Here is a 12,314-nt window from a genome sequence, read left to right as displayed (position 1 = left end):
CAGATTGATAATTTTGATTAACACAGCTGTAAAACTGTATGCAAAGTAGTTGAGAGAACTTGAGAACTGGGCAATAAGAAATTGCATTTTTAATGAGGCGGCTGGAGTTAGAAGAGGCTTCTCCCCAGTGGATTAATGTTCTGTGCTTAACCACAAGCTGCATAAATATTTTCATTAAGCAAGCCTTTGCCTTTGTTGCTTTAGTTGATGTATGGAGAAGATTGATTTTGTTTAGGCACAATATTTTGGTCAAATATAAGCTTTGCCATATTTATTACAACCCCCTTAATAGTGGTACTTAAAAAAAAACTTTAAAAACCTTAGGCTTTCTTTTCAGGCTCTCTAAATCTACTTGTTACCTGGGGAATTGAAAGAGGGCTTGCTTCAACCACTCTTTAGCTTCTTTATTAATATTGTTCTGAAACCAGCAGTTAACCATTTTTCACTTTGTACCTGGGAATAGGAAATAGATTTTGGAACACTGTAGACTTTTTGCTTTTGTGTGTATGCATGTGTTTTGCACAGATCAGTCTTAGAGGATTATTACAAACTATGGGAATACATTGCAAAAAGTACTTATAGATTGGGGGGGGGGAGGTAGTGATATTTAGATGTAAATCCAACCTGCATATGCTGCATATTATTTATTAGGCAACTGAGTAGGTAAAGTGCCATTAGTTCCTTTAATTTCCAGAGCTGCCAAATGGAAAACTGAAGGCAGCTGCTCTGGCAAAGAATTGAGGGTGTACAGTACATTCTTAGTTTATCAAAATCAAAGTTTTGAGTCAAAGCTTTTTGGTTGTTGTTGTTTTTTTAGTTTGAGGGACATATGGAACACCAGCTTTTAACTATTTTCAGAAAAAGTAAATGAGAAATATTAGGTGTTCCTAAAGGCAAACCTGCGTTTTTATTTTTTTTTAGGGGAAACTGACATATTCCCGGTTGAAACTAAGATCCAACTGTCAATTTTTAATTTCTGGCTTGATGCCAGAGAGCAGACTGCTTTTTAGAGCAGGTGCACACTAAAGAGTAAAGTCCATACTCTCTGCATCAGTAAGTAGTACAAATTATCTATTAGTATGATTTCGAAGAAATGCAGGGAAATCTGCTGCCATGCAGTATTCAATACTAGATAAATGTTAAATATGTATTCTGTAGTTGACCTCCTTTGTAATGTTTTATTTTGAAATCTTTTAAGATAATATTTTAGTTTTGTGTTATGTTGCTTTGACTGTACAGTGGACCCCCCCCCGGATACGAACTTAATTCGTTCTGGGGGTCCTTACGTACCCCTAAAAGTCCACAATGAGGTGCCGCTTGAACACACACGTGCAGCACGATAGAGTGCTTTTGCACATGTGCACAGAGCGAAACCCGGAAGTATACAGAAGTTTGCAGAGTTCACAACCCGAAAGTTACGCTACCTACAGGTAACATAACCCGAGGGTCCACTGTACAGTCACACTTTGGGTTAAAGTTGCTTCAGGATGAGCATTTTCAGGTTGCGCTCCGCAGCGACCTGGAAGTAACGGAACAGGTTACTTCCAGGTTTTGCCGCTTGCGCATGTGCAGACGCTCAAAATGATGTCACACGCATGCACAGAAGCGGCAAATCACAACCTGCGCAGATGCGGGTTGCGTTCTGCTCAGGATGCGAACGGTGCTCCGGAACGGATCCTGTTCGCATCCAGAGGTACAACTGTATACTCTATATTTGACTTTCTTCAGATTCTTTTATGTTTGATTGATTTAATATGCTGTAAACCGCTTTGAGATTTTTCATAAAAATATAAAGCGAACAAAAATACAGTGGTACCTCGGGTTAAGAACTTAATTCGTTCTGGAGGTCTGTTCTTAACCTGAAACTGTTCTTAACCTGAGGTACCACTTTAGCTAATGGGGCCTCCTGCTGCCACCACACCGCCACCACACGATTTCTGTTCTCATCCTGAAGCAAAGTTCTTAACCTGAGGTAATATTTCTGGGTTAGCAGAGTCTGTAACCTGAAACGTCTGTAACCCGAGGTACCACTGTAAATAAAAATAAAATAAGAAAAGCAGCAACACCAGCGGCCCAGAAACTCCATTATAGTCCTTCCACCCCAATCCCCTCCGCCCCCCCTTTAGCCTAACGGTCCTTTTGCAACGGCTCCATCCAACGATTTCGAACGTTCGCCTCGCAAGAGAAAAAAAAAACAAAACCCGGCGGCAGCAACAGCAGCACGTGAGCGCCCGCGCCCGCCGAAGCAGAGATGGGCGGCGCCTGCCAAACCAAAGCGGTTCCCCCTCCAAGCTTCCCCCACCCCACCCCACCCCACCCAAGCACGTGCTACCCAGGCGTGGCAACCTCACTTCCGGCAGCACAGAGCGGCGTTGCGAGGAGGGCGGGGACTTGTTAAGAAGAGGAAGGGAAAACAAAGTAACGAGCCAGCCACGCGCGTGCGCAGACCTCCTTTTGGGGGGGGCGGCGAGGCTCGCCTTTCCCTCCCTTCCCTCAGGGCAATGATTCTTTCCCCCGCCGCCCCCCCCCTCTCTCTCACACACACACACACAACAACAACAACTCCTGTGGCTTGCGCGAAGGGGTTAAATAAAAAAAGCAAGCAGGGCGACGTTAGAAGTATTTGACAGGAGCGCGAGAGGGCGAAGTGGGTGGGCCATGAAATCCAGTTCGGGTTTTCCCTCTCGTCCTTCCCCTCAGCCGTGCGCGCGCGGCGGAACGTTAAAGGGCGGCGTGTGTGTGCGCGCGCGCGCCTGCAACCTCGTTCTGGAGCGGGAGGGGGAGGGGTCTCTCCGTCCCTCACAGCGTCTCTCTCTCTCTTTTTCCCTGTGAGGGAAGAAACGCGAGCGCGGGAGCGCGCGCGTGTGAGAGAGAAAGGGAGAGATACGGCGCTGCAGGCGGGGGTCGCCGAGGCTCGGCTCAGCTCGCCTCACACACATAACACGCCACTTTCCTTCCCGGAATGCGAGGCGCGGCGGAGCCGGGGTTGTCAAGCGCCAGGTTCCCACAGTAGCGGCGGCGGCGGCGGCGGCTTGGGGCTCCCCAGTGCGGGGCCGGGCGCTGACTGACTGGCGCGAGCCTCCGCGGTCCCAGCCCCTGAGGGAAGAAGGGGCGGCTCCTTGGGCGGCGGCGGCGGCGGCTTCTTCTCCCCCTCGCCCCGCTCCTCCTCGGGTCTACTTCCCCGAGCTCCTCGCCCGCCATGAAGAAGTTTTCTCGCATGCCCAAGTCTGACGGCACCGGAGGCAGCACGAGTAGCGGCGGCGGAGGTGGAGGCGGCGGAGGGACGTCGGCGGCCGTGTCGGGCTTTGTGGCCGGAGGCGGGCCGGCCGTGGGCAGCAGCAGGGTCTTCGCCGTGGGGCGCTTCCAGGTCACGGTGGAGGAGCTGCTGGCGGAAGGTGAGCGGGGGAAGTAGGCCGGGCAAGGACCTCCAGGCAGGGTAGGCTCTCGGAGAGGCCTCGTAGGACGCCCGGGGCTCCGCCGCGACCCCCCCCCCTCGGTATCGGGTGCAAGGACTCCTTGGGGTGGGGTCTCGGCTGTTGCCATGACTCGCAAGGCCAGCTGCGTTCAACGCCAGCTGTTGGTAAACCGAGGGTGGGTGTGGGTGGGAATCTCCACGGAGTTGCTGAACCCGTAAGTTGTGATAAGTGCTGCAGACGTGTCCCCCCCCCCCGCGCCTCTTTCTCTTTCTCTTCCCCTCCCTTGTGTTTTTCTGATGTAAGAACCCCGCATGCTACTCTGGGGGAAGAGGTGCTACTACGGCCAGATGCGGATGCCAACAGCGCTTGGCCACACCTGCACACCTGGCAGCGTTGGCCGTAGCTGCCCCCTTGAGCAGGATCGGCTGCAAAGCCAGGAGGGCGCATGCATTGCTCTCAAAAGCGCACCTTTTGACACGCCCAAGACCGGTGCCCTCATCCCGGAGGTGTCGTGTGAAGTGGGGAGCAAGTGCGACAACAGTGTATATGATAAGGCTCTGTGCCGAAGCAGCTCCCTGTGGTGTAGTTTTCTCCAGCTGCGGGCCTCAGAGAGGCACTCTTCTTATCTTTGGGGAATAGGGAGGGGATCTAAGGCCCCCAAACTGAGTTAGACCCCACCCACCTTTTTGTTTGGGTCTGTGAAAGCCACCACAACGTCCATTCTAATTGTCCCCCCCCCCCATGGGTCATTATTGCCTGCGCTGATGTCCTTTAACAGTGGAGTTGTGTGTTCTTGATCGTCAGGGTCAGACTCCAGCTGCATGCACATACATAAGAAAGTACTGTAAATCCTATGGAACACAGTTTTGGTAAACATCATTTAGATAAGGATGTGTTTTTTTTCAGGGAGGGTGGAATCCTGTGGCAGGTGAAAAGCACTGTGAGGAATACACAAGAGTGTGTTGCCTTGGAGGACCCAGCCACACTAGGTTTTATAGAGGGAGAGGGGCCGTGTGTGTGTGTGTGTGTGTGTGTGTGCACTTTTGCTCTAGAATGTGAGGCAGAATTTCTTGCCATATTGTGGTGTTTACTCGTAAGAATTCACAGTTTAGTTACAGCTGTAAATAAAATAATGAAAGGATTATCCTGAAAAACTGCTTACAGGAGTATCCCTTTAATAAAAATCAGGGAAGTAGCCCTGAATTTGTGTGTCCCTGTAATACACACAAAACACAACACTTGTGTTGTTTATGGTACATGTAGTAGTTTAAAAATGTCCATATCTTTTGACAAAAAAGAGTTGCTGCTGCTGCATTTGAGACATAATGTTAATCAAGTAATGAATGTACGGTATTGTGTGTCTTCTTTCTTGAGGGAAAAATTAATTTTTTTTAGGTTTGCAGGCGGTGCCATTCATCTTGGGGCATGGCTAACCCAAACAAAAACATGTGTCTTTTGGGGGGTTATTGTAGATACATCTGTCATTTGTGGGGATGATAGGATGCAGTAAAGTCCTATATTGTGCTATATTTCTGCTCTTTACCCCTAGAAAATGGACTATTTTATTGATGTTGAAAAAGAACTTTAGGATTGTGCTATTAGCACTCACTTGCCAGTCTATGCAAGCTTTAAAACTTATGAGTTTCTTTTTCTAGAGATTTAGGAAATGCTGTTTATAAGCAATGATTGTAATAGAACTTGTAGTCCTCTTTCCCCATGGCTGGGGTATAGGTAAATTACAGGTGGCTTCCTTTAAAAGAAATATTTTTGTGTGTCTTATGTGTAAACCTATCTGTAAAATTAACTGCATTATAAAGTATCATTCTGAAAAACAGATTATTTGAAGTTACTTCCCTTAGATGGTAAAGATCCTGTTAAATACTCCTATCATTTTAGGTGCCTAAATGGTGCATTAAATAATATTTAATATTTGTTAGTCTTATAGTCCATACTGTGGGACAAAGGTACCATAATCCATGCCCATTTAAGAGCAGCTAGATGGCAGCTTCATTGGCACAGGTGAAACCTTGTCTCAAGTCTAACTTTTATCCTGAAATCTTAATTAACTTAATTGGTACCCACTTAATTGGGGAAGGTGCCTTTCCTCCAATATATTTTCTGTGGTCATTTAAATGCTTTCCTGTGTGGGGTATAAATGCCATTCACCAGGAGTGATAGGTGTCTTGTGGTTTTATTTAAGATATGCTGGGGAAAGTGTTCAAAGTAACAAACAAACAAACAAACAAACAAACAAACAAACACCTGAGCATTCTTCAGTTCAAAAACATTTTGCAAATGATCCATTTGCACCATGGATAGCACCCATGCATGTTAGAACCTGATAGATTTAATAGAGCTCTGTTTCTTCCCATACCTATGTGCGTACTGGCAGTGCATGGGATGTTAGGAATGGGAAGCCTGTTCATGGTTCCTTTACATCTATCCAGCTCTTCCTTTTTGCCTGTGGATTGAAGTCTGAGGTGCTCTTTACTTATCTGCTAGTATTCAGTTAAGTAGCTGGTTTATAATGAAGTTTGCCATTAGGTCTCCCCCATTCTCCAGTTTTTGTTAATAATCTGTAGTATCCAGAATCTCTGAAGTAGCCAAATAGCTCGTGTTGATTTTTTTGTTTACATATTTTAAATGAAATAGAATTGAGAAGTCTTCAAGTGAATAACCTGTTACCTGCAAATACTTGTGTGTTAGCCCTATTCTGTGGTTGTATTTGAAAGTAAGTCTCAAATTGCATAATATAAGAGTGTAATTTATTTAGTTGATTTAGAAAATAAATATTAGCAAAGCTGATAGCAATTTGTTTTTTTGATATGCTGCAGATAGTTACATTTGATAAAGTTACCACAGGCACGAACTAGCTAGAGTTAGGCATATGTCTCATTGACTTCAGTGAGCTAGAGTTAAACTTCTTGTCTTTAAATAAATTGAACTTGAAGGTGCTTAACTTTATTGGATAGATGCCCTATTCTTATTACATATTACATATCTTCAGCTTATTTTTTCCAAAATTGTGTTGGAAAAAAGTTTGCCAGAGTTGTGAATAATGGGTATTTCCCAACAGGCATGAATTTGATGCACAGTATTTCTGAGTAGTTTTCTGTCTTGCCTGATTGACAGTATTTGAATAATCATTGCAAAACAAACTGCATATGGTCAAATAAAAAATACTGGTTTGTTGTGTTTTGCTGGGGTGCAAAATCTCTAACCTAAGGGCTAAATTTGGCCCACAAGGCCTCCCCATTTGGCCTGCAGGGATGTTTCAGGCAACCCGTACCCATCTGTCCTATACCTGATGCCAAAATGACATGAGGCTGGGCTGAAAGGGCTTTATAGGCACTGCTTGTTGGTTGTGTATGTAAAGCCCCTTGTGCAGCACTTCTGAAGTATCAGACAATCAGCTGATTGTCAGATACTGTGCAAATAACTTTGCAAGCCATGTGCTTGGAAACCACTTAGCACAGACCTTGGAAAACCCTTCGTGCAACACTTTCCAAATGCCCGACAACCAGCCGATTGGGGAAACGCTGCACAAGTCACTTTGCAAGCCTGTGTTCAACACTTCCCAAAAACCTAGTGCAGGGCTTGCAAAGCTTATTCATCCTTGTGCGCAGCACTTCTCAAAAGTTTGACAATCATCTGATAGTCAGGTGTTTGGGAAATGCTGTGCAAGCCTCATTGACCTATCTCTCCCATCCTCATGGGCCAACTTCGACAGGTGTCAATCGCCTGACATAATTATGATGTCTGATGATTGTGCACAAGAAAGGAATTTAAGCTGTAAACAGTTAAAGGTACAGAATAAATAGAAAAATAGTAAATAATGTTGTGCAAGGACTTGAACAAAAGAGGGCCACCTCTGGATTTCAGTTCCTTTTTCTTAGGCAGTGTTCTTGTACTCCTAGGAAAACACCTTTGGATTCAGTTGTGGGTGAAGATTTGAGTGGCTGAATTAAGTGGTGTAGTCTCTTTTGTGAGAGGAGGGAAAGCAGTGAGTTTTGATGGAATTCAAATTCTCCCACAGGTCCCAGGATAGGAATACTTTGGTTGGGCAGCTCAGAAACTTGAAAGAGCTCCCAGGAGGAAGGGAAGTCATGAGGCCCAATATACATGGATTTTTTAGTTGTGGCTTCGACATTCAAGGCAGCCATTGTGACCTAGCCAAACCAAAGGCAGTAAGGGTGGTCAAAATGGTCTCAGCAGTGGGGCAGGGAGAGAATCAAGTACTGTACAGGGCCAAGCATAGAAATTATTGACTGTTACGCAGCCTTATTGTGGTTCCACCTGAATGCAGCTAGTCATCAGACAATCTGAAAACCTCTGCTCTAGTATCTTTTAATGCTTAAATATTCAGCTCTCTGAAGTTCAGATATGTTTGATGCCCTCAGCACTAGTATAAAACCTTGAAATGTGGAAGATGCATTCTATTGGGGGGGGGGGCAGAGGAATGGACTTTTAAACTTTTCCTCTCCAGTTTCCTCCTGCCCACCTCTAGATGCCAGATAGGTGTTTAGGGGTGGGGAGGGTTTTTAAAAGTGGGAAAACACTGGATTGGAGGAAGCAAGGAGAGGAGTAGAAAAACTGGGTGAAGTGGTTTTGTGTGTGAGAGAGGGAGAGAAAGAGAGAAAGAAAAAAAATGCTTGGATGGGAGAGGAGAGGGATTGTATCTTGAGGAGAAATGTGTGTACAGAGAAAGAGCTAACACCTCAATCCACATTATCCCTCTCACAATTGTTTTGATTTAAAGAAATATTACAGGAGAAAGTATGACAGAATTAGCAAAGTTTATTAAGGGAAATAGAAAACAGAATGAGTGCATAACTGACATTGTATTTATGATTCCGAAATAGTTTCTGTGTTCGTGTCATAATAAACATTGGTTTATTGAGATAGTAACAAGCTTAGGCGAGCCTTGAAAGATTGGAAAAGGGGGGTGGGTGCTTGCCACGGGGAGACTTCTGCGGGTGGGTAGACAAAATAGGTGCCTTTGACTTTTTCCATTTTCAAGAAACCTTGTGCTCATCAGCAGCAGAGGATTTGGGATCAGATCAGGAAGTTAGCCCTGCGTCTTAGTGTATATAGTGCAGTAAGGGGAAGTTTTCAGGAGTTCTTACTGTCTCTCCTAAAGGCCTCCCCTCAAGTTCTGAACAGTGCTGTCTGACTCTTGTTCCAGATTGACTGGAGCCCAAAACAGGAACAATTCTGTTTAAGAGCTGGAGATGTATTGCAGCATTTTGTTTCAGGTTCTTTATGTGTGACAGGGGTAGGTAGATTTTGTTTGGCCTCCCCCCCCCCATTTTCCCATGGTTAGATGGAACCCAGGTTGTGATCAACAACATTAATCTAAGTATGATCAACTTGAATCTAAATATGGAGCTACATGCAGAGGTAAACTAGCTAGCTCTGCCTCCCCCCATCAGCTTGAAGATCAAGAAGGTATAGAGACTCCCCCACCCCCATCCTGATCTGTCAGAGACAGAAGCTTGTCCCTTTCCACCACCCACCCTGACTTAAGCTTAGAGCTGGATAGAGGATCAGATTTTCCTCTGACCTTGTGCTGTGTTTGAGATATCTGTTTGCCCAATAGATTACCCTAACTTAGAGAGGGATATGGGGGTTTAGGATTTGGATACAGACATGTTCAACTTAGACTACTTTAAAATCAGCTAGGAAGTTTCTTATTCACCATAGTTCATTGCTTTGCCCAAACTGGGAAACTGTAGTTACCAGCTTTGGAGCAAGCCAGAAGTATTAAACCGTGGTTTGAAGTTGGTCCTAATAGTCTTGGCTTGTTCCTAATTTGATAGCCATACTTTTCTGGTTTGGACAAAGGAAGGAAATGTCACGGCTTACAAATCTCAAGGCTTAATTACAGCTTGAACAAAAGGGCTGTGTATATCTTAATACAAGATATGATAATCTGAACCAGCACAGTGTGTTCTGAGATTTTGGCATAGCTGGATGTAATGCACACTGTATGGTAACCAGGCCAATACAGAGACACTTAAAGGAAGGCATTCCATGTTGCTTCCAGCAGGTTAGGAGCTGCTTGGAGGTGGTTGTGCCTTAACATATAAATAAAAAGCTCCTAATGTGGTAAGAGTTTGCAACATTCTATACATCTCCTTTCATGCTGGCTACAAAACTAGTGTTACTCTTAAATTCTATTTAAATTAGAAGTTCTCTGTATTTATACAATCTGAATACAGGCAGTTTAAAAATACTGTAAGGTTTTCACTTAAGTATCTTTTCTAGTGAGGTGGGCTGGGAAGCTTTCAATAATGGAAATATTCTGTTGTTATATTTTTGTACAGAGTTCTCATTTTCTATGAAAGCATTGTTCCAGAAAATGAATAAGCAACAGAAATAGACACATTATCAGATTTTGCTGTTTCAAAGTTACTAACCATTGTAAATCATGTACAGTATGGGAGTGTGTGTGTGTATATATATATGTGTGTGTGTGTGTGTGTGTGTGTATGTATGTATGTATATATGTATGTATATATATAGAGAGTGTGTGTGTGTGTGTGTGTGTATAAGATCTCTATTTGTAAATGTGTAAGTGAATTAAAACCAAAAGTATGCATAATCCAAGTGTGCTGAATCAGTTTCAGGCTCCTATTCTCTTTCGGTGTGTTTTTGAGTACCCTTTAATTGCCATACGTTGCATATTGAAAGCAAAATCTTCGAAAGCTTGTGGGAAGGATTTTTGAGAGAATGGCCATATTTTTTCAAGCTACACTAAACAGGAGCATGCCGCCGGCTTACGTGCTCCCCTTTCAGCTCATCTTTCCTATGCAGGTGAGAAAAGGAGTTTAGGAGCATTTGTTCCTTTAGTTTAACTGCATTTTGTCATGTCATCCAAACCAGCAAGTGTGTGTTAATGGAGACTACATCCTCCCCTCCACCCAAAGCAAAGGATTGCCCCAATGCCCAACCAGACGATTGCTATGAGGTAGGCAAAACCACCGGATGAGGTAGGCAAAACCACCCAGTGAGCAAATTCCTACCTGGCTGCTTAAAGAACGGTGACCACTGTAGTCACAGCATAGTCATTGACTATCAGCTTAAACCTAGGGTGGGTGAGCAGGGAAAACCCCTGGAAAGGAACAAACAGGTAGTGGCCCAGGTACAGGCTGCTTAAATGGGCAAGGGGTGGATTGAGGGAAACCTACCTGCTTCGTTGGCTCCACCCCCTGGCACAGCCCGAGTCCCCAGCCTGCATCCCCATTTGCCAAAGCTGGGTGCCTGCTAGGATCTGTTCCTGATAGGCGGAGGGGGTTTAAGCCGCCTACCAGGAAGGGCACTGCTGTTCAGGTTCCCTCATCAGGTCCCCCGTGAAGCCTCTGCCGTCCTGCAACGCTGTTGCACCAAGAGGGGTGAGCAGACTTGTTATGCCATCCAAAACAGCAAGTGTGTGTGTTAACATTAATGGGGGGACTAGTCTCAGAGAGTTTGGTTAAAGCTATACTTGCTGGAGCTGACTCATTTAAACTTGCCATTGTTAAAATAAACAACAGTCAGGTGTGCCTGCAAAAGTTTATTTGGGGGGGGGCGGGTGGCTTGTACACTATGTTGATTGGGCCTTCTGCCCCACTTGTATTTTTACTGGGTTTGTGTGTAGTAAACCAAACCATGGCTTAATACACATGAGCAAATGTTAAAGTTCTCAGATCCTCTTCTCCAGTCCTGCTGCTGCAGTACAGCGTGGGGCTGATGCATATCCAAATCTATGATTGTGGTTTGTCTTCCTCCAGACAAATTATGAGGCAACCAAGATTTGTTCTCAGTTTACCTTTTTTGTTGTTGTTTCCACTTCTCCCATGCTTTCTAGGCACGGGTCTGAGCGGTTTTTTGTTTTTCCCATCACTTCCCCGAGGAAAACCTGCTCTTTAGCACTGAATCAGAGCGAACATCAATTGGGTTTCCTTGCTCTGATTCATGAAAGCATGGGAGAAGTGGAAAACTTCTTGAAGCAGAAGTGTGTGTGTAGGAATACAGGCTTGGATATGAAGAGTCATGTGTGTTCAACTAGTACTGCTTTTTTGTCTTAGTTGTTGAGAGTCTGGAAACTTGAAAACTAATATTGCATAAATGTTAAGTTGCTCTGCATACTACAACTTAAGTTCAGACAGTGCTCCTAAGTATTAAGGAACAATGTTGCATATCAGTGTTTGTCATGAATATGGGTTTGATGTCAAAATTTGTCTGAGAGTGTATTACTGTGAATGGAATTTGGAAATTTGGGAAATGGCTTCATTCTTTGAAGATATTTGGACACATGCTTTAAGTGGAAAAAGCTTTGATATCTCAGTTTTTTCATAAACCTGAACTAGCTTTCCATGATTTATAGTAAGGAATGTATCAAGGATATTAAAGGGCCCACAGTTCTCTAGTAAATGTTTTTTGTTGTTGAAAAGTAGGTTGTTTATACTATCCAAGTTATATTCTACAGTCGTTTTAATTAGCAGGACACTCAACTCTACTTATAGTGATATAAGCTATATCTACATAGTGATATAAGCACTTTCTTGATTAGACTGGTAGCAGTTAAATAACGTGTAGCCTTTTTTGTTTACCTGTGAGCTACAATAAATTATCATTTTTCACATCATCACAATTGACTGATTGAATTGTGATGGCATTAAAACTGTATATGTTAGGTTATATTGCCACCTAATGGCATAAGTGTAATTGCTTGCAGTTTCCCCTCAATATTTTCCATGTTGCATGCTGTGGAACTTTGCAATTTCCCAATGAGAAGGTGAAAACTGGTGGACAAACTTTCCTGAAGAACAGTTTGCCCACCATTACTGCTTTTTTTTTTAATAAATTTTTATTGATTTTCCAACATATATTAAAACACAATACAACTAACAACTA

At 44.0% G+C, this 12,314-nt stretch overlaps 1 protein-coding gene across 3 annotated transcripts in view; it reads left to right on the top strand.

Annotated features, from left to right (window-relative positions):
• Nucleotides 1–908: 908 nt before the first annotated feature.
• Nucleotides 909–12,314, top strand: part of BMP2K (BMP2 inducible kinase) — a 45,269-nt gene continuing 33,863 nt past the window's right edge. For 2 of the 3 annotated variants that reach the window (XM_083571045.1, XM_083571044.1), the window contains exon 1: nt 910–3,395. In XM_083571045.1, the coding sequence (XP_083427171.1) occupies nt 3,200–3,395 (196 nt within the window). In that variant the 5' untranslated portion in view covers nt 910–3,199. Of the gene's footprint in view, nt 3,396–12,314 lie in introns of all 3 variants that reach the window. The other variant, XM_083571046.1, reaches the window with a different exon arrangement.

This window comes from Podarcis filfolensis (genome assembly GCF_964270895.1).
Source record: "Podarcis filfolensis genome assembly, chromosome: 9".
Taxonomy (NCBI): Eukaryota; Metazoa; Chordata; class Lepidosauria; order Squamata; family Lacertidae; genus Podarcis; species Podarcis filfolensis.
This window is presented reverse-complemented; position numbering and strand designations above follow the sequence as displayed.